Source organism: Podarcis filfolensis (assembly GCF_964270895.1).
Source record: "Podarcis filfolensis genome assembly, chromosome: 7".
In the NCBI taxonomy this organism is placed as follows: domain Eukaryota; kingdom Metazoa; phylum Chordata; class Lepidosauria; order Squamata; family Lacertidae; genus Podarcis; species Podarcis filfolensis.
Window position 1 is genome coordinate 49924547 of NC_139603.1, and position 21480 is coordinate 49946026.

Below are 21480 nucleotides of genomic sequence, written 5' to 3' on the forward strand. Positions count from 1 at the left end.
AATGAGCATCATGTGAAATCTCCTCAGGTACCCCATCCCATCTAACAGCCAACTGCCACTTGGAATTCAGAATAACTGAATTAGAATCTGGAACAAAACAGACGTTTAAAAACACTACAGCTAACAGCATTCACACTGAACACATCTGTTCATGCATTATGGGGTTGGCTTAAGAGAATAATTCAGAAATCAGCAATGCGGAAGCCAAGCAGTTCTGTAATCATATTAGTGGTTTTTTTGCTGTGTCTGGATAAGGGTGATTCTTGGCCATGCACTCATGAACTACTGATTATATCAAGCGTCTCCTTCAATTCAAGTATGGTATCACACGGCACTGTTCTCTCATACAAATATAAGGACCCTCGTCTAATACCACACCCATGTGAGGCATTCTACTTTGGAGGACAGACTCCTCCAGCCATATATCTTGGGGAAAAGGTTTTCCTCAGCCAAGATAATTTTCAGAGCAGTCTTTTGCCATTGACCATTCCAGCTATAATAGTAAGCTCAGCAGCTGAAGTCACTAGTGCTCTTTTTGTGCAAAACAATCGAGTGCTTTTCGTAATAAATGGAAAGGTCTATTTGTATTTCTATAGCACATGGAAAACCTGGAAAGTGTCAACTGGCATCGATAGCCCCGTTACAGATATTACAAACATGGACTGCTGTTATTCTTTGAAGGACATCAATTGTTACGATACCAGCAATTTCATTGTGGCTTATACAACTGGAAAGCCTGCTGAATTCACTGATGTCTTCACCTCCAAAGATGGGGGATACAGATTTGTAAAAACGAGCCCTGCCGGTTACGAAAATGCACTGATTGGTATCTACAACTTTGTTTCCTTGGCACAACTTGGAGTTATCCTCAATAAAACAGATGGTGATGGGGAAGCTTATTTTACATATACAGATATGAACTTAGCCCATCAAGAACAAGGTGCAAAATTCGACATGAAACTCTATGCAGATGAATCTGTTATTGGCATAATTCCCCCTGGCCTGAGAGGTTTTATTCTCCTTTGGACAAAAGACACTTTCGCGTTCTCTTTCAACCACGGCCTGAATGTCGCTCTGATAACAGTGCATCCCACTGATAAATATGTTAATGTGACATTACCTTCGCATGGCCTTTGTAATGTAGCTGCCAACAGAAATGAGATTGCAGCCCTCACCAAGAGCCAGAAACTTTTCTATGGAACCCTGGACATGGAATCAACACAGATGGTATACATTGGTGATAAAACCAAGGGCAAACCCACTGACCCTTGTGAGGCGATGATGTTTGAGAATATTGGGGTGCTTTTTTTTGTCAGTGTTATTCCGAGCACGGATTCTGCATTGTATCATTTTCAGAAATGCATTATTAACATACAGGACACACTCATGACTTTACGGCCACCGCTGCAGCCCTGTCCTGTAGAGATCCTCAGTGGTGATTTCCATAACAAAATATATTATATTGATATGAAGCAGGAACTTAATTTTAATGTCACATTTGTGCCCAAGCCAGGCACTGGGACCTATCCATATGTAACTGTGAGCAATCCCCATGCGCTGGCATTTCAAGCACAAATTGATCAGGATGGCTTTACCTTTGATGGAAACACTAAATACAGGCTACATATTAGGCTGCTTCAACAGGCTTTCTCGGGCATGTCTCAACTCGAGTTTCAGGATACTATTTACTCAAGCAGGATATCCACCGTCACGGTGGATATCTACAACAAAGCCATATTCTGTATTGACATGCATCCAATGACAGCCCTTATTGTAGTGGGCTGTTCACCTAAGAAACATATCAAAATTGCTGAGAGTACAACAGCATGCAACAGAGGTCTCTTTCAGGATATTGTGCTGCAGAATAATTTTGTTTATTCAATTGATCGAAAGGTATATGACCCACAGTTCCTTGGCAGAAAAAAATTGTCACAGCCAAACCTTAACATTACCTATCGTTATGATCTTTGGAGATGTCCTATTCTGTTGTACTATGACAGCCCATGGCTCCCCGTTCTTGAGCTGTGGGACAATGATGAATTCATAGAATATGTTTCTGCTGATTTTGTACTGTATGAAATACATGGCATGCATAATTATGATTATCTCCTGAATGAAGTAGAAGCCGAGTGTAGGACAGCAGCGCAGAACTGGATCACTATAATGGCAGAGGATCCTGGAAGAGAGCCAAGTGCTATGTGGAACAGATTGCTTTATGAAAATTGTAAGATTCCCCAAGAAAATGGGCCTTTGCCATCAGCTTCCAGGCCGTATCATGTTCTAAACAGGAATGAGAAGAACAGAATATTATTTCCACAGTACAATGGCATATATGTCTTCAAAGCCATTGTTGTAGATACACAGTATAGCTACTGTGACCTAACAACGGTTTTCAGTGTGTATGTACATGGCGCCCTCCCAAAGTCTCAGATCAATGTTGGTAAAACACTTATTAGTTTTCTGGTTCTCATATTTGGCTCTATTTTGATGGTATACTACTTTCCTAAATTAATGAAGGAAAATGCAAGAATGAAAACAGTTTGGGCGTAATATTTTAGTCCTGTAATGTCATGCTCTGAGGAGGGGTAGGTTAATTCTCAACAGCACTGAAAGGAAATACCATTTGGTTTGCAAACCAGTATTTATGGATAAGGGATGCTTTAAAAATGTATGAGTTTTAATAAATACAAGTTGTCAAAAGAAAGTGCTTTGTGGATGGTTCTCTGACTTTAGCAGTATGAGTACCTGCACTGAGTAAACTCACAGCTCCAAATCCACAGTGGGAGAGAGTAATGCACTGTTGTTTCCACAGTGTCTTAAGCATCCATGCAAGGAGGGGGAACGGGGGGGGGGGAGGGCACAGACTCAAGAAAACTTTTTCACATTTCCTTTTTCTTTCTGCACTATCCAAATATGAGCAGAATAGTGCTTCATAGGCAGTAATCGGTGTTAGGTTTGTGTATATGTGTGTGTGGTGGTTTTGGTTGTTTTTCAGTGTGGGTGGAAACAGTTGTCACATGGGCTTTGGATTTGGGGGGAAAGCTCTCTAATGCACTCTGATGCTACATGGTATGCTGCCTTGAAGGCTGAAATACTAAGCAAGCAGCCCATGTTACTCTCTTCTTGCCCCACTATTTTTAAAAAGTACAAACTTCTCAGTAATTTGAAAAATTGGGGAGAAAAATATTGGATTAGATTTAGATAGAATATTTATATTGGAGATAAGGGAGTGCTCTGTGTGTGTGTGTGTGTGGATGCCATCTTGATAACACAACACACAAGATGTAATTAGCTTGAAGATTTATTGCAATACAAACAATTAGTCTCGGACATCTAACCAAGCGTCCATGCCGGCCCTTCTAAGGAGTGCTTCCTGGTTCTGCAGAATATGCTGAACCTATTACCTTTCTCATACGTCTACTCCTTGGGCTCTGGGGATTGCTTGCTTGAGCGGGCCGATTTCTCTCCCTCCCACTCTCTCCTGACACCTTATCTACATTCCATTCTGTGTCAGGCGGAGGGGGAGGGGCACTGCTCACAGCTGTCCGACTGCTTCCAAACTCATGCTGTGTTTCTATACTTGGGGCAGATGTGTTCACGACATCCTGGATCAGCAGTGCACTGCAGCTCACAAAGTCAGAACTCTGATTCTCAAGTGCCTTACAGAAACATAGTTACACCTGCATTACTGAAGACTCAAAACTGGCTTCAAATTAATCCTGAAAGTCCCTTCTTGAGACAATGTCGAAGGTAGTTTCTGCTTCAATTTGAAGCAGTGTTTTGATGTGTGTGTTGCTCTGATTTTCCTCTAGACTCAAACAGAGAAGGGAATGCCTGATTTGTTTGACAGTACTTCTGGCTCGTTTTGAAAGGGGTGTTTTGTTTTGTTCTTTGCTTTGCTTCCCTGGTGGAGAAGGAATTGTTGCCCAGGTGTTGTTCACATTCCCGTTTATTGTGCACCTGCTGCATTTCCTGTGCTGAGATTTTAATCCATGATCATACATTATCCAAAACGCATATGCATCCTGTTCATGTTTGATGTGTTGTTTGTCAAACCAGCTTCACATTGGAGTGCTTTAGATGATCCTAATTTGTCTCCAGCCAACTTGTGAACCCCTTTGCAGAATCCTACTTTTTAGCTGGGGGTGGTCCTACATGGGTGAACTGTCAATCTGAGGATACACAGAACTGGGGCTCTCCACTTCAAACCCCAAACCTACAACTCTGTTTCACTTAACTTATTATTATTTATTAAACTTGTGTGCTGCCCTTCATCCAAAGATCACAGGGTGATTCACAACATATACAAAATGAAAACACAAAATACATAAAAAGACCCAGAGAAACCAATAACACCTCATCCCACAAACACATTTAAAAGGCTATAGAATGTGTAATCAGCCAAAGGCCTGGTTACAGAGAAACATTTTCACCTAGCACTTAAAGATATGCAGTGAAGGCACAAGGCAAGCCTCCCTGGGGAGATCAGGCAGCTACCACAGAAAAGGGATTTTCTCATGTTGCTCCCCTCTAGAACTCTCGTGGAGGGCCTCTATGATGATCACGGGGTCCAGGTCAGTTCCTATGGGGAGAGGTGGTCCTTGAGGTACTGCAGTCCTGAGCCATTTAAGGCTTTATAGGTCAAAAACCAGCATTTTTAATTGCACCCAGAAACTTGCAGTCAGTGCAGCTGGACTAGGATCAGTGTTATATGCTCAAACCGTCTTCTCCTGGTGAGCAACCTGGCTGCCAAATTCTGCACCACTTGAGGCTGCCAAACATTCTTCAGAGGCAGCCCCACATATTATGTGAAGCAGTAATGTAACCTAGAGGTTACCAGAACAAAGAATATAGAAGTTAGGCTATTTCTGTCCAGATACTGGTGCAGCTGGGCCACCACACAAAGCTGATGGAAGGCACTCCACACCACCGAGGCCACCTGCACCTCAAGCGACAGCAGTGGATCCAGAAGGATCCCCAAACTACATACCCGTTCCTCCAGAGGGAGTGTTACCCCATCAACAGCAAGCCACCTCCCATCCATCCGGTCTAGGGTACCGCCTACTAACAGTGTCTTGTGTCTCAATCTTGATCTGGACTGAGCTTCAATTTCTTGGCTCTCATCTGCTTCATTACTGAGGCAAGACAACGATCCAGAACAAACCATTAACAGGCATCTACTTAATTTCTGTCATCATTTCAGAAACATTATGAAATAAATCAATACAGTGAATATGGTGCACATTTTATTCTATTTACAGCACATTTGTTATAAATATAATACATTTCTCGAAAAGCTTAATTAACTGGTAATTTAAACAGATCATCTGAATTGTTATAGTTACATAATAAAGTGGATGTTTACATGACAAACTTTAATGGTTGTGAAATAGTGCATTTTGTACTGAGATGAATGAGAACATATCTAAACTGGGGTTTTCTGTTTTTAAAGGATATTAAGTGGAGTTATATGCAGTTTGCAAAGAGGACTGGCTATCGGAATATGAAAGAAATCCCAATTTCACTTTTTTAAAAGTGGAAAATGAAAAACTGGGTAGGATTTATTTTTGTATCTTACTGAACTTCACAGAAATGTTATGAAAAGATGGTTCATGAACAAACAAACAAATAAAAATGCCAGCAGGGGTCTGTGCCCTAAATTGCTTCCTAATGCAGCCACAAATATTAACACAGGTTTTAACAGCAGTATGGCTGCATTTGACAGGGTCTAAGGTATACAGGAGTTTCCAATTCTGTTACAAAGAGGATGATACCCAATTAAGTTACATGGAGTAGACCCACAGAAATTAAGTACATTGATTTCATTGGGTTTGTTCTGAGCATGACTAACATTGGATATCACCAGTAATTTTGTGTATTTCCACTTAATTTATGGAATACTTTTTTAAAAATAAATGTTCTGTCAAGTCTAATGTACCAGGCATTATGAAACAGAAGGAGACAAGTACTTGTAATAGTTTGGAATTTTATCTACACTATTTTAACAGTTCATATGCCAAGGTTGCAGGTTAAAAGTAATGAAGTAAGTAACAGTACTCAAAACACTTCTTTTCTTTTTGGTTTTAAATAAACCTGCAGCAAGTCAAACATTGCCAATGATGATCAGTGCTGGCATCGAGTTCTGCTGACTTGTTTCAAACAAAGTAACCTGGTCCGAAAGCTTGGCAAAAACTCGTGGGGTTCCAAGATTATAAACTCCTGTGTGGACGAAACAGGCCTTTAACTGCAGGCTGGATACTTCCTGGCTTTTCAGCTGAAGCTTGTATTGTGTTTGCCCAAGCCAAGTAAATGAACCATGGATTTCAAGTGTTTCTGGACTGGAAAAGAGAAAACATGTCATATTCTTCGGCTCATGCCCCAAAGTGTTAGCATAAACCTATGAGTAACTTAGCCAAAGTGACAGTGATTCAATAATTTAATCAAAGCATATTGGGATATAATAAAACCAGTTATATTTATACTAGCTTTTTGCTTATTTATCCACACCACAAGGAATTTCAGTTTAATGCATTTCAAAGTTTGCAGCCTATTATTACTATTTCAATTCTTACCCACTTTTCACCACAAGGTTCCAGGGCAGGTTACAGAAGTTTAAAAAGCAACACTGAAATTTCCGAGTAGTTTTCAAGAGTAGTCCCACACAGAGTGAATGGCAAAAATCTAGTCTGGAAGTTACCAGAGTGTGGAGTAGCATGGCCAAGTCATTTCTGTCCAAAAGGTGTTGTATTTCATGAACCCGCTAAAGATGGAAATAGACATTCCTAGCTTCCGTATTTTTCGCCCTATAGGACGCACCGTCCCATAAGGCGCACCTAGTTTTTTGGGAGGGAAATAAAGGGGAAAAAATTATTTCCCCCCCCAGGCTAGGGGCTTCCCCCGACCCCAGCCCCCAGAACAGGCAACTCCCCGCAAGCAGCGGGAGCCCAGCGCAGGGCTCCCGCGCCTTGCGGAGAGGTGCGCGAAGTCTGGGCGCACTGGGCTCAGCGCGCCCAGCCTTCGGCATGCAGGCAACTCTCCACAAGCAGTGGGAGCCCAGCGCTGGGCTCCCGCGCCTTGCGGAGAGGTGTGCGAAGTCTGGGAGCGCTGAGTTCAGCTCGCCCAGCCTTCGTCATGCAGGCAACTCTCCGCAAGCAGCGGGAGCCCAGCGCGGGCTCCCACGGCTTGCGGAGATCTGCGCGAAGCCTGGCGAGCGAGAGGGGTCGGTGCACACCGACGCCTCTCGCTCTCCAGGCTTCAGTGAAAGCCTGCATTCACCCCATAGGACGCACACACATTTCCCCTTCATTTTTGGAGGGGAAAAAGTGTGTCCTATGGGGCGAAAAATACGGTACCTAAGTTTCCAGTGATGACGCTGGATACCCCCAACCTACAAATCTGCTATTTCAAGGGAAATACAGCCCCATCTAGTTCCACCTCCTAAACTTGAGAACTTGAACACATCAGTAGTTTTCATTTGTTGGCCAACATCCAGCGCATCATTGCCTCCAAGCACCAGTCTTGGACTTCAGCCCCCTCTCCTAATTCAGTTGGAACAGAACTATAGAGTTTGGTATCATCTGCATACTGGTGACACTTCACTTAATATCTCCTTATGACAGCCCCCAGTGGCTACAGAGAGTTGTGAAATAGCATGGGGGACAAGGCTGAACCCTGCAGGACACCACAGGGAAACTCCAATGGTGTTGAGCCGTGCCCCCCACTCCAACTACTTTCTGGAAATGGTCTGGGAGGTAGGAGAAGAAGCACTGAAGTACACTGCTCCAAACCCCACCTTCCCAAAAGGATACTGTGGTCAATGATATCTAAGGCCACCAAGAACTCAAGGAGAACATGTATTTCCTTACTCAATTCAAGGAGCATTACAGTCGACAACGATTTAATGGGGGGGGGTTCCGTTCCTGGCCCCTGCATGCATCAGCAGAGCACATATAAGTGTGCCCTGCCCCCCATTTTAGTGATGTTTTCTGCCACTTTCAGGTTCAGCGCTGTGCACACAAGCACAATAGCATAATCGGTTGCCATCTATACTACAAACAACGCACAACCTTTTTTTATGTTATGAATTTGGTAAGGGAAAAAAGTAGGGAGGGAAGTTTAGGTGCATGAAATAATATTTATGCCCAACATGTTTCAGAACAAATTCTTACTCAGAGACATGTTTTAGCAGCAATTCTTAAATGCAAGAGACCCTCCAAGGAAAGATTTATTCTAATATGTGTTGGGCTTGGAATAAATCTCATTTTAAACACTTGCGAGTTCCCTCCTCCCCTTTTCCTGCCAGTGTTGCTTTCCCAGTTTTGTGGTTGAATTTTGCAACATTTATAATTGCTAAGTGAAACATCAACAGTGTCCAATATGTGGAAACATATTCTGGAACTGTACTGATGTCACTGTGTGTGTGCATGTGTCTGCATGTTAGAGAATCAAAGGAAATAATATGAGGAGTAAAACCAGACACATCTCCCCCAACAGATTATGAATGTCAGAGTCAACAAACTGGATTGACTTTCCTCACAATAATATTTCAGAGTAGGATCTAACAAGGAATCCTCTGAATCACTCCTACATAACACAAAATTATAAATTGGAAAAACATGTGAAGTACTTAGTTACTTACTAATTTATTACACTGTTATCCGCCCCCCCCCTCCAAGGTCTGGGCTGCAAACATGATTCCCAATTCTTTTTATCCTAAGTTTGTGATGAGAGATACTGGCTGAAAAGATACTGCTTGCAACAATATCACCCAGGAAGCTTTGCAAGTGAGTAGAGATTTGAAACTGTTGAGCTGAAATTTTAGATAACATTTCTCCTTCATCATTTGTAACTTTTCCACTGCCTTCAATAAACCTTTAGATTGAAGTAAGTGGTTCATACACAGAGAGGAGGTTTCCCTTTTAATTAAGATATGTTTTCTAGAGGTGAATATCTAAATTTGATTTGCTTCATTAATATAAAATTTAGCTTTAGAATAGTACCTTGTTGTTTTATGTCGCAAGTCAATGATCACATCAACATCGGCCTGAGAGCAATTTGAAAGTAGAAGAGTGACTGGTACTATACAAAGGCTACAAAAGAAAAGTCTCATTAGAAGCTTTGTCCTGATACTTCTGACTTTGGAAAACACAACTACACAACACAATATGCACCTTTATTAACAAGAATGAAAAAGACTTCTGTTCACTTAAAATCAGCCAGAGGCCAAACCCTTCAGTTATAATTCCAAAATAAATCACCATCTTAGCTATGTTACCTGTGTTTGTTCACAAACATCTTTCAATTACAAGGTCTCTGGAGCAGGGATTGTCCACTGATGGCAGAATTATCTATAGCACATTATGCTCTTGTGCCAAAATGCTCAGGCAACCTATCAACATGTGGGGCTACTTTTGACTTATCCACAGTTCTTAATAAAGAAAGGAATCATTATTCTTCAGCTAGATGGGAAATTATAATGAAGCTGCTCTGCAACAGCCTCCATTCTCCTTTCTGGGTTCAAATGCAAAGTGACAACATGAGGCTAGAAACAAGTGTTTAACCAAAGAGAATGCAGCACTCTGAAGCAAAGGCTGCTGTACCCTTCTTTGCTGAACTAGACACATGACCATATCTCCACCCCCACCTTACATGGGGTGTTAAAACACAATAAGAGAAGGCAACATTTTGAATGAGGTTGTTCTTAGTTTATGTTGGCTGAAGTTTTGATTAAAAAAAATGATCTTTAGCATGAGAAACTCCCATGGTTCTTTCAGCTCTTGAATTTATTCAAAATTTGAGAATGCAAAGGAAGGAAGCCTAACCCCAGATCTAATTCAATGAGTTAGTTAGGATGTGATGGATCTTCAGCTTAGCCAGAAGGACCAACACAATTTACACCAGTATAAGTCCTGAAAATGGGCATCCTGGGGGAGCGGTGGGGGCAGGACCAGGTAGGGTCGACTTATTGTGGATCCTTACACCATTCAGCTTGATCATGTGACCTAGCAACCCAGCAGAATTTATGTCAGCAAAAAAGAGTTACACCAGCTTCCCATACTCAAGATCCCTCCCAAATACACCGCTTCAAAAGAGGCCTTTGTGATATTATTTAACAGTGATGAAAAATAGCCTTTAAATTTTAAATAACTATTAAAATTAAAGGCTAACTATTACAATGGTCATTTCTTTTTGTTCTTTGTAGTTCAGTGTTGCACTGCATAGTTCTTCCACTGAAGACTACTTGCATCACATTCAACAATATCTAAATTCCTTAAATTAGAACAAAGAAGCATTCAAACCTTTTTTGATGAAATGGGTGGTTATAGGTTTCGGGATAATGAAGACTAGTTTTAATAAGGCTGGAAAACTGATCCAGAGATGGCCTAGCAGGTACCGATGTGTTTTCTGGCCGAAAAAAATTGAAGAGCCCTATCTCTGATGACTCCTGGAATACAAGTGTTAAATTAGCAAAGTCGTATAAAATCAAGAAGAACTCAATCCCGCATGTGAGAATGTTCAGTTTCTGTTAATTGGTTCTCATGGGAAACTTACAGATTCTGGCTTCACACAATTAACTCAAGGCCGTGTCAATTTACTCTTGGCAGAAAGCCAAGGTCAGCTTGACCTAGAAACTACTTACTCTGATTGGTTAACGACCAGCACTCAACTCTGTTATCTAGGGATTGCTAGCACAGTTTGGTGTGTTAGGGGTGTGTTAGGAGTAGGAGTGCTGTGCATGGTTAAGAGAGAGAGAGAAAGAAAGGATTTATTTTGCTTTGTTTTGTATGCAGAAACTCTGCTGGTTTTATTTTTCCTTTTAATAAATCCTGTAAATAGTTATTCTGAGTCTAGCTGACTAGTCATTTCCACCTCAACTAGCTTCTTCGCTGTGCAGGAAAACTCTGCTACGTTTGGGCTAAAGCCATTAGAGCTATGCCTGACACTTCAAAGTTCCATGAACTACATAAGAGATTTTATTCAAATCATGTAAGAGGAAAAAAACTGTTCATTTATTCTTTCTTTAAAACAAATGCAGAAGAAATGTCCAATACGATCAAACTTCTGCAGGAGATGGAACAACCAAGAGGGCCCCCTCTGCTGATCTTAACACCCAAGAGAAACCATAGGGAAGGAGGCAATCTTTCAGTTATTTGGAGCCTAAGTCATTCAGGGCTTTAAACACTAGCATGAGCAACTTGAATTGGATCCAGAAACAAAGTGGCAATGTGTATGCTTAAGAAAAGTGGTTAGATAATAATAATAATAATAATAATAATAATAATAATAATAATAATAGTAATAATAATAAATTTATACCCCGCCCATCTGGCTGAGTTTCCCCAGCCACTCTGGGCGGCTCCCAATCGAGTGTTAAAAACAATACGGCATTAAATATTAAAAACTTCCCTAAACAGGGCTGCCTTCAGATGTCTTTTAAAGATAGGATAGCTGCTTATTTCCTTCACATCTGAAGGGAGGGCGTTCCACAGGGTGGGCACCACTACCGAGAAGGCCCTCTGTCTGGTTCCCTGTAACCTCACTTCTCGCAATGAGGGAACTGCCAGAAGGCCCTCGGCGCTGGATCTCAGTGTCCAGGCTGAACGATGAAGGTGGAGATGCTCCTTCAGGTATACTGGGCCAAGGCTGTTTAGAGCTTTAAAGGTCAGACCAACACTTTGAATTGGGCTCAGAAACGTACTGGGAGCCAATGCAGATCTCTCAGGACCAGTGTTATGTGGTACCGGCGGCCACTCCCAGTCACCAGTCTAGCTGCCGCATTCTGGATTAATTGCCGTTTCTGGGTCACCTTCAAAGGTAGCCCCATGTAGAGCGCATTGCAGTAGTCCAAGATGAGTTCTAAAGGCAACCCTACCCACTGCATTTTGGACCAGTTGAAGTTTCCAAGTTATCTACAAGCGCTTCCCTGCATAGGATACATTGCAATAATCATCCAATTTGGAAGTTACCAGAGCATAGAGTACCATGGCCAAACTATCTCTGTCCAAAATGAGCCACAGCAGGCAAAACAGGCAGGGCTGGAAATGGGCACTCCTCACCACTGAGACCACCTGGGCCTCAAGTGACGGCACTGGATCCAGGACTACCCCACAAGCTCCAAACTTGTTCCTTCCAGAGGACTGCAACCGTGTCCATTATGGGCTCTCTTCATACTTCCTGGACTCAAAACACCTAATAACTTTGTCTTTTCAGTGTCACCTTGTGAATGAAGGCCCAGGTGGTTTCAGTGGCTACAAGTGCTTTTTACCAGCTTGGGATGGTAAGACATCTATGACCCATTTTTGGACTGGGACAGCTTGACTACTGTTGTTCATGTGCTAGTAACCTCCAGAGAAAATTACTGATAGGCACTTTATGTGCCTTTGAGGTTAACCTGGAAGTTGCAGATAGTGGAGAATATGGCACCTCTACTGCTCACTGGGACAGATTATCGCCTGTGTTACACTGCCTCTTAAAGAATTGCACAGGCTACCGATAGTTAAGCTTTGTGGGGGGAAATGACACTATAGTTAAGCAAAAGAACAACCTAACCCCAAATACTTTTACTCATGAAAGAACTCAATTCTTATTAATCTGGTGTAGGGTCATTCTCTACATCACTTTATGCACAAATTGGGGAGGGGATGGGAAAAGAGCATATATAAATTTCCTACATGGAGAATAGAATTTTAAGAGCAGTGTGAGTGTCAAGCCTCCCAAGAATTTATTCAAAGGCAAGGAAGTCAAAAGCAGAGATCAAGCTATTTGTGGTGACACCCAGCTTGTTTGGTGAGGAGGGAGGATGAGGTAACAGCAGGTTATTAAAACAGATAACAGAAATGGTGACCATACAGCACTATAGAAATGTATCTTTCCCCTGGATTCCCATACCTGTTCCAAGTCTTCCCAGTCAGAATTCCCGAGTATTTTTTTAAAACCCTAAAAAAACAAAGGTATAAGAGCAAGATAATATATTCCACCATGCACAAATATGCTAATTAAAGTTAGTTAAAGATATTTTGCTAAGGGAAATCCTGGCTGGCCTTAATCGTGATTAATATGTGCACCAGGGAGGAAACCTTTTCTAAGGTTGAGTCATGATCTATAGGTGGAAGGAAGTCATCATTATGTTTGCACTCGACTCAAAATAACTTTTATTTAGACATGCTTCAAGAAAACAGGTTGATACAATAGCCCATCTTCACACACCCCCCATGCAGCACTCTAGTCCAACCTTCATTCCAAGCATTTGGCAGTATCTCAGTACTCCTACATTCACTGTGTTCTTAATAATGGAACTTCTAATATATACTATGTTATAGAATTCTGCCTGAGATCCATCTGGTCAAGGAGATTTCCTCCTCCCAAATATTTCTCAAAGTTCATCTATTAAAATGCTAGCAAGGCCGATTTTACACCTTAATAACTGTTGATATATACTATTGTTGTACTGTGTATTTTGGGGTCTATGGACTGCAATAAAGCTTGTGTGTAAAAAAACAAACCCTTGCTTTTCTTAAAAACAAAAAAAGTAATTCTTCCATGATACCTGCTTTTGAGGGAAAGAAAATGCCTCCTTCCCTACGGTATGAAGCACAACGTGATGCTGTCCTTCCAAAATGAGTTGCTTGTTATCCTCCACCACATATGCCTGTTTGAGGAAAAGGTTGAAAAAGATCACAACATAAATGAAATTGTAAGGTGTAAGTTGTAACAGGAATTTTCCAAATACTGACAGCTAAGAATGGACACAAATATGGACAAATATGGTTAAAATAATAACCTATTATAGATCTATTGTAAATTATATTGTTGAGTAGTGTTACCAGAGTATAGCCATCCCAATACTTTTATTTGGTTATTAAACACATTTATAAAGAACCCTTAAAATGACATATTTAAAAACATGTAGTTAAGTGGGCGGTTAGTGGAAACAGTTGAACTTCATCTCCAAATTGTTGAACTTCATCTCCATACACATTCACCAGGGGCTGATAATGCTATCCTTTAGGAAGTGTTTTAAAATGGCCCCGGTCTCCTAGGTCTGTGTCAGTCAATAACATTAAGCAGCATCTCTACTGTTTTGTATGCTTAGGTTGTACTGCTTTGCTTATCTGTGGAAATGTTTTATATTTTATACATACTTTCCAAAGTACAACGATGTTCAAATCCACCTCACTGCACTTCTGTATTAGTCTGACAGCATTGTCAGGAGATGGTTTTGCAGCTCCTTGTGATGTGTGCACACTTTGCTGTGATCGAGTTCTTTTTAAGTCAGAATATAAACTTCGGAAAAAGAAATCCGCACATGGACTGGTTGAACTGATTATCTATGAAAAAAAGGAACAGAGGTCTTGTTCTTCAGAAATAGCCAGTAAAATATTTGTTTAAAAAACAGACTATAAACTGTAATCCAAGAGTGATGTGCATTCAGAGGTTGCCTCTCAAATTGTAATTCCACAGAAACCCCAAATGGTTCATCATGTTCCTCCAGTTCCGAAACAGTCTGGGGATTTACTGCAAGAATTTCATTTTAAAAGGCAAATGGTACCACTGTATGCTTGTAATTGTGCACTTGCACACTGCACTTTTAAAAAGCAGTTCATTTCAGCAGAGTTGTTCTGAACAAAGGCCAAGAAATATTCAGACGTGCACATTGATTGTGGTCATATTCTGCTTATGTCTAAAACTGTATATACAATGTAGAAGAGAGAATGTGATTGTACTTGAGTAATTATCACATGTTTTTAAAATGCCTTTAGGCACATTAGTGCTCCTGAGCTTTGTGAGTAACTACATAAAATATATCAATACTTTATTTTTACTTTTATTATTCAGTACATGGGTACTTGGACCATTGACTTTTCTGTGTTTTAGATTTAGCAAGGGTTTTTTTTTTTCCATCACCGAAGATCATTCATTGGAATAAATGCTTTGCTCATGTGGTTATATTACACCACTGTATAAATGCATTAAAAAAAATGACATGTATACCTGTTCACTTCCAAAAACGATATCTGCAAATGTATAATTTTCTACAAATGAAAAAGGAGAAAAATGTTAGCCCATAAAAATGAATGAAGATTTAATTATAGAAATATTATACTCCAAAAAACTGAATACTTACCTACTGAATGCTTGCATCTTACTGCTTTCAAGCACAGTTTTCCTTTCTCTCTGTTAGCCAGCTTAATATCTGTTAGAAGGAATGACCAAATATGGATTGTTTCTCATGTCTTAGAAGTTTACACTTTAACATCATAACTGCTAAGCTCACATATTTTACACACAACAGCATAATCACAAACGTGTGTGTGTGTGTGTGTGTGTGTGTGTGTGTGTGTGTGTTTTAGGGTAATAATATTATTATTCTTCAAGTACTTAACAAAAATTCTTCTTGTGCTTCTAAATCTTTTACTTGTGACATGTTACAATTTCTGGTCCAGAACTTTCCTACCACTTCCCAAGTACAACTACTGTTCCCTCCCCCCCCACCCCTACATTAAATAAGGTCCTACAGTCCCTCAGGAACAGTTTTTGGGGGGCAGGGAGCTGCAGTCAAAAGGAAGCAGGAAAGTTCCATTTGATGAGCTGAACTTGCAGTTCTTAGGATCCAAGCCTAAACATTTATACAAAACACAATTTGAACTACCATATCTACTTCTGCAATTCACAAACCTTTGTCTTCAGACAGATTTATGGATTCCTGTAATTTCCAGTTCTTGCTGTTACTAGATACTTGTACTATGTGAAATTCTTTTACACCAGCTTCACTCTAATAAGCAAGCACCAAAAAGAGAGATAAGAGATGAAAAATTATTTAAGCCATATATTAGAAAATGTTCAATAGCTTGATATTACTCAAAATATTTAGTATTTTTATTCATGCATCTTTCTGAAAAGGTTAGATCAGGACAATTCACAAAATGGTGCTTCCAGAACAGAAAAAGGACAGTGTAGGGACAAAAAAAAAACCTCCAGAAACATTTCATCAAATTTCACCCCCTAGTATTGGACAGCAATCTATGATTGTGGGGTGAGGAACATGTATGTACACAATCTAACATGCCAAACATGCACACAGAAAAATCAAAACTCAATGGCCTGCTTGCCATAAAAGGCCTTGTCAGGAAGTACTTTAAGCCGGTGTATACTTCAAGGATACCTAATTGTCCCTAATTCAACTCTGGCTGCATTTGCTCAATAGAATTTAATACATTGCAAGAGTTAGTAACTCATGTAAAGTTTACATATAAAAAGAGAGAGAGTGAGTCGTGGCACCTGAAGATCTTCCAGATTTCATTATTCACATTTTCCACACCTATTTTAATCTGTCCACTGAAAAAACGAAATAAACGAAGCCCTGCTTAAGCACATTATCTCCACCTCACCAGGTTCATGCCTGGAGAGAGTCTAGAAGTGGGCCTTAAGGTTGTCAGCTTGTTCCTCCACTCCCTTCGTTGTGGATGAAAGAAAGCAACTGAATCAGAAGATCCTGCATTCATTTGAATGTGGAGATCTCTCTTAACACTGCAAGTTTAAACCCTCTGTATAGAGATTTTAATCTCAGAGGAACAAAGGCACAGAATCTCTTACATCTGGTTATTCACTTCCCTCCACAGCAAACCAAGTGAGGTACAGATCTGGAGGCCCATTTGGCAGAAGCACACTCCAATCTCTCCCAAGCTAGACCCCTAGAGAGAAAATGATGTCTGAAGAGGTTCAGAACAGGCCAATTATTTTAATTATGCATAATGAAGCTGAATACTACAAAGTGACATTTCTAAATTTACTCTACCCTAGATACTGTTAGAAGTTAAACATCTGCATCACCAAAGGTTCAATAGAACAGGGAATGATACTAAAATTACTTTATTCTGAACCAGGCGTAGGCAAACTCAGGCCCTACAGATGTTTGGGACTACAATTCCCATCATCCCTAGCTAACAGGACCAGTGGTCAGGGATGATGGGAATTGTAGTCTCAAAACATCTGGAGGGCCGCGTTTGCCTATGCCTGTTCTGAACTTTCAATCCAGTAAAATTAGTTTTTGAAAATTAGTTTTAAGAGACTATGCACAGATCTATAAATATATATTAAAAAGTCAAAGTTAGAGAAGACAAAGATAAGCAATGTGCTCTGAGCAAACTGAAGCTCCAGGGGAAGGAACAACAACTTCCTTTAAAGGTTCTACGATCCTGCCTTCAAGCAGGGGTGTGTGCATTCTTATCCCTCCTAAGGATATCTTACACACTCCCAACATTTTCTTTGAGGACAGCAAGCTTCAATTTAAAAATACAATCACTGTTGGACCGAGTTCTAAGCAGACTTACGGTATTGATATTTTCCACATCCACAAACACTAGCATATTGTCGCCATCACCTTTTTCATCCTCAAGAGCATTGCTTCGATATACGGTAGCTCGTACAGTCAGTGATCGACTGGTACAAATAACGGCAGTATGTCTCAATACTCTGTGACTGGAAAGAGAAAATATGTAACATTTCACCACCTTTGTATTTCCCTCACATGCACTTCAGCACCAGGAAATTGTTCACTAACAATTAAGGTGGTTTGCATTAAAAATGAGGGGAAATTCGCTCTGATGCATCTACATGCCCACTGAAAGGAGCTTTGCATCAAGTTTCAATTCACTCTAAAAAGTTCCACATATCTGATGCCACCTGCCTTACTGGACTCCCTTCCTACTAATAGTAGGCAAGCAATAACTGTTTAGCTTCAGGTGGTTGCTTAATACTTTTTAAAAAAAATCACAGAGGCCTTCCCTGAACTGTGATCCCAGCGGTGTCTGCTGTTGATCATTGTGATTTACACTTATTCTGAATTTTATATTATTTTATGGTATATTGTTTTTCTATGTGGTACACTACTGTGTAGTCTGCCATTTTGTTACAAAATGGTATCCACTGGTATCCAAAAATAGACAAAAACCTACTCCATGGCCTCATGCCAAATGTAGCTGAGGTGTTTTAAGAGGTGTCCAAATGTGTAAGTGCATAGAATTCTTTTATTTCAAAATATACAGATTTTTGTGTTTTCATTGAGGGTTTGCTTTATGACAACTTTAAAATGCTAACTTAATATAATCAAACAGTTATTTGTTGGATTGCCATGTTATGTTTTGAAATGATTTGTCATTTGCTACTATAACATTGTATTGATTTTCATTTCTGTTCTGTTGTGAGGAACTTTAAGCATATGTATATGGAAAAGCAGCATTAAAATTTAAATAATAAATAAATCCAGTTTTCCATGTAATACATTCATCTGCGTGCTTAGAATTAAACCCAATGATAATACTCAGGTTCATCTGAAGACTATAAGCAGTCATTTGACTAAAAATGGTACAAATTTAATTAAGTATTGAATCTGTTCTACCCCAAAATTTTGTAACCTACCCAGACATGTAATTTAAAGGAAATACTGGCTTTACACATTAAATAAATGAGAAGAATATAGGTTTCTGCCCATGCAAAAGTGTCTGCATATAACCAATTGAATGGGATTCAACATTACAGTCAATAATAAAACTGTTGTTATAAGCTAATAGGACACTCTGCAGAAAGATATTCCTGGCTGACATCCTGCTGTTTGTGGAGGGACATGTCTGGATCCACCCCAACAAAACTCCACTTAACTCAGAAGTAAGGAAGATAGTTAAGCTTACCACATTTTTGAGTGTTTTCTAATACTTTCATAGTAAAACAAGAAGTTTATTTCATGGACACCTTCTTCATCTGGACCACGTAACCACATGGGAAGCTGTACTGAAGCTCCAGGGAGCAGTACAGAATCAGGAAGGGGGACATCTATCACTTCTGGCTGACATTCTGTTCCAACCCCAAAGTCTGAAGAATCAGCCGAGGACGTCAGCGAATATAGGGAGGTAGAATGCTTAACAACAGTCTTGTAAGCGCTACAGTGTTCAGATGCTGAAGGGCTTAGTGGTGTTAAAATAGCGCTACTGCCACCAAAGGTAAAGAATTCCGGCCGTTTAGAGACAACTTTCACTCCAGTCAGAGGACACTTGCCTACATTCATAAACTCTACATATGTCTTTCGGATTTCTCCACAAAGCAGCCCTGTAGGAAAATTTATAAAGAAGACCTGCATTGGAAGAGAAACATAGGAACACATTTTGACAAACTGACAAAGTTCATTAAGGCAGGACTATCTTGTCCATATTTATCAATAGAAATAAATTTTGCAGAATCAAGCCCACGTAAAGATGATTTTCAAAATTCCATTTTCACCTTTACTAAAATTAACATGAAAAGAGTACCACGTAGAAAGTGACAAGAAATCAAAATAGTTTTTCTTTTTCTCAGAAAGCTGTTATCAGCCAACCTTAGAAAAAATACACATTTCAGTGTGATAAGTCTGGGGAAGAAGATGCATCATGCTCTTTTACAGTTTATACTCTTTTACACTTTAACACTCTCTTACACTTGAATTAAATTTAACAGGGCTTCAAATTTCAACCCTATGCACTGTAACTTAACAAGTTTAATCTGATACAGAGTAATAAAGGAAAAACTGGAAGAAACACCTATGTATTTCAAAAGCAGCTGTTACATATTTGCCAATGTTGTCAATAATTAGCTGTACCTCTAGCAAAGGCATTTCCTCTGTAATGATAGGATCTAAACGTCGATCAGGTCCATATTTAATAGATGTTTTCTCTTCTTTTGTGCTATTCAAACGAGGGCCCTGGATTTCTAAATCTTGTCGCCCCCGTACTGACATTCCATTAGAGATAAATTTTCCTGAAAAGAAAACCAACAGGATATTGAGGAACAACAAGTAAGCAGATAATAAAAATTTGAGCTGGTTTTTAAGATCACATTGAGTTGAGCTTACAATTGTTAAAAGTGAATTTGACACTGAAAGAAACCATCTTCATCATCATTCCTCCCCAAACAGGTTTGTTTAATGATGAAACTACATATAATGAAATTATTTTGTTGTCATAAAAGGTATGCGTGTCTGGCTGTTAAAATGATGAGGTTTTAATGTTAAACCTAACTTTACAACATGATCAACAGATTGGCTTGGATCCCATCTTGTATAAGCAAAAGGTGGCTCACACAACAAGGCTTTTACACCTCCTTCCCCTTATTACAGACCTCCACACAACATCCTGTGTCAGTCCTCAGAAGCAGCTTTTTATGGGAGCTGGAAGAGGGGGCAGGATAATCTCACTGCACAGCACCCTGCTGCTTGTACAAGTCCAGATCCAATGGAGCCATTGTTTTCTGGTGACTTTCTTGGTGGCATCCTTTTCATGTTACTTCTGGTAAAGGTGAAGTTGGAATTTGGAAAATCTTTTCTTTCACTAAGTAATATGGGAGTTCAACAGGCAACACTGCAGCAGTAAGAAAATCTCTTTCATGTGGAGCCACCTCATGATGTCAACACATATATTTTACAGGTAGTATTTTATTGCCATGTTGGTAATAACACATAAATCCCAGTTTAGCACTATGCACACAATCCTTGGGATTGTATATTCCACCATCCCCTTTCCTGCACCGGTTTCATCAGTGAAAAGGAGATCAGAAGCACTTGCTGAGTTTCCAAATAAATGTGATTTGTTATTTCTAAACCTAGACTGAAAACAAGTCAATTTGAAACTGTGATTAATAATTCTACTTGTTTCAATAAACCATCCCTAACCCTAAAACCAGTTCCAGGATGGGCCATAAAGCGCAGTTAGTTGAAAATGGAAGTGGATGCTTCTGAGCTACATCTTGTGCATGAGCCCACACTATGGTCTAGATATTACAAGGGAACCAGAACTCTAGCTTATCACCCTCATATGGCATAAGTATCTAATTTGGTGTTAAGACTATGGTCTAGTCATGATAACAAATCATGAACTGAAATACCTATATCCCATGTAGTGGGCAAAACTGAATGAACCAGCCTTATGGGCCACATTCCATGTGTTACTAGACGCTGTGTTAGACATAAAAATACAACAGGCATACCTGTTTGTAGTACAACAGAAGGGTCTACTCCATCTAGCACTGAAGTACTCTGAATGGTGCCAAGATTGTAAACGACTCCCAGAATGTGTAGCTCCCCTGTTTGATGGGGAAAGAGCTTTAGTCTTGCCTGTGGAGATATGTTAAATTTTTGTTGTTGCTAGTGTAGTTATTTTACATTTAAACGCCATTTTAGTTAAACAAAAGCAAGCATCTACATCTACCATTCTAAGAAGCTATCTGCAAGATTAATACAATTTACATATTTCTACAGGAGTGTTTCAGAAAATAAATGCAACGTTGTAGCATAGGCAAACTATTTGCCATTGCTTTTCTTGTGTCTTTACAATTCTACAGCATACTTGTTCAGATATTCTTAAAGAGCTGCCCAGATGCACCTTACATGGAAAAGAACATCCCAACTGCAATGCTTCTCTAATGCCAAGTACCATCTTAAATAATGTAAGCACTATT

At 39.9% G+C, this 21480-nt stretch overlaps 2 protein-coding genes across 15 annotated transcripts in view; one reads left to right on the forward strand and one right to left on the reverse strand.

Annotated features, from left to right (window-relative positions):
* The first annotated feature begins 93 nt into the window (after nucleotides 1-93).
* CATSPERD (cation channel sperm associated auxiliary subunit delta) lies at nucleotides 94-2704 on the forward strand. The gene has a single exon (XM_083622981.1). It carries the CDS (start codon nucleotides 196-198, stop codon nucleotides 2548-2550), a length of 2355 nt encoding a protein of 784 aa, XP_083479107.1. The 5' UTR covers nucleotides 94-195; the 3' UTR covers nucleotides 2551-2704.
* Nucleotides 2705-5233: 2529 nt separating this feature from the next.
* Nucleotides 5234-21480, reverse strand: part of TRAPPC8 (trafficking protein particle complex subunit 8) — a 50566-nt gene continuing 34319 nt past the window's right edge. For 8 of the 14 annotated variants that reach the window (XM_083622844.1, XM_083622837.1, XM_083622834.1 and 5 more), the window contains 13 exons: nucleotides 21010-21136; nucleotides 19628-19785; nucleotides 18687-19126; nucleotides 17331-17478; nucleotides 15676-15772; nucleotides 15125-15196; nucleotides 14992-15032; nucleotides 14142-14327; nucleotides 13547-13648; nucleotides 12889-12936; nucleotides 10299-10444; nucleotides 9000-9089; nucleotides 5234-6338 (listed from right to left, as the gene is read on the reverse strand). In XM_083622844.1, the coding sequence (XP_083478970.1) occupies nucleotides 6104-6338; nucleotides 9000-9089; nucleotides 10299-10444; nucleotides 12889-12936; nucleotides 13547-13648; nucleotides 14142-14327; nucleotides 14992-15032; nucleotides 15125-15196; nucleotides 15676-15772; nucleotides 17331-17478; nucleotides 18687-19126; nucleotides 19628-19785; nucleotides 21010-21136 (1890 nt within the window). In that variant the 3' untranslated portion in view covers nucleotides 5234-6103. The remainder of the gene's footprint in view (nucleotides 6339-8999; nucleotides 9090-10298; nucleotides 10445-12888; nucleotides 12937-13546; nucleotides 13649-14141; nucleotides 14328-14991; nucleotides 15033-15124; nucleotides 15197-15675; nucleotides 15773-17330; nucleotides 17479-18686; nucleotides 19127-19627; nucleotides 19786-21009; nucleotides 21137-21480) is intronic. The other 6 variants (XM_083622845.1, XM_083622838.1, XM_083622836.1 and 3 more) reach the window with 1 other exon arrangement.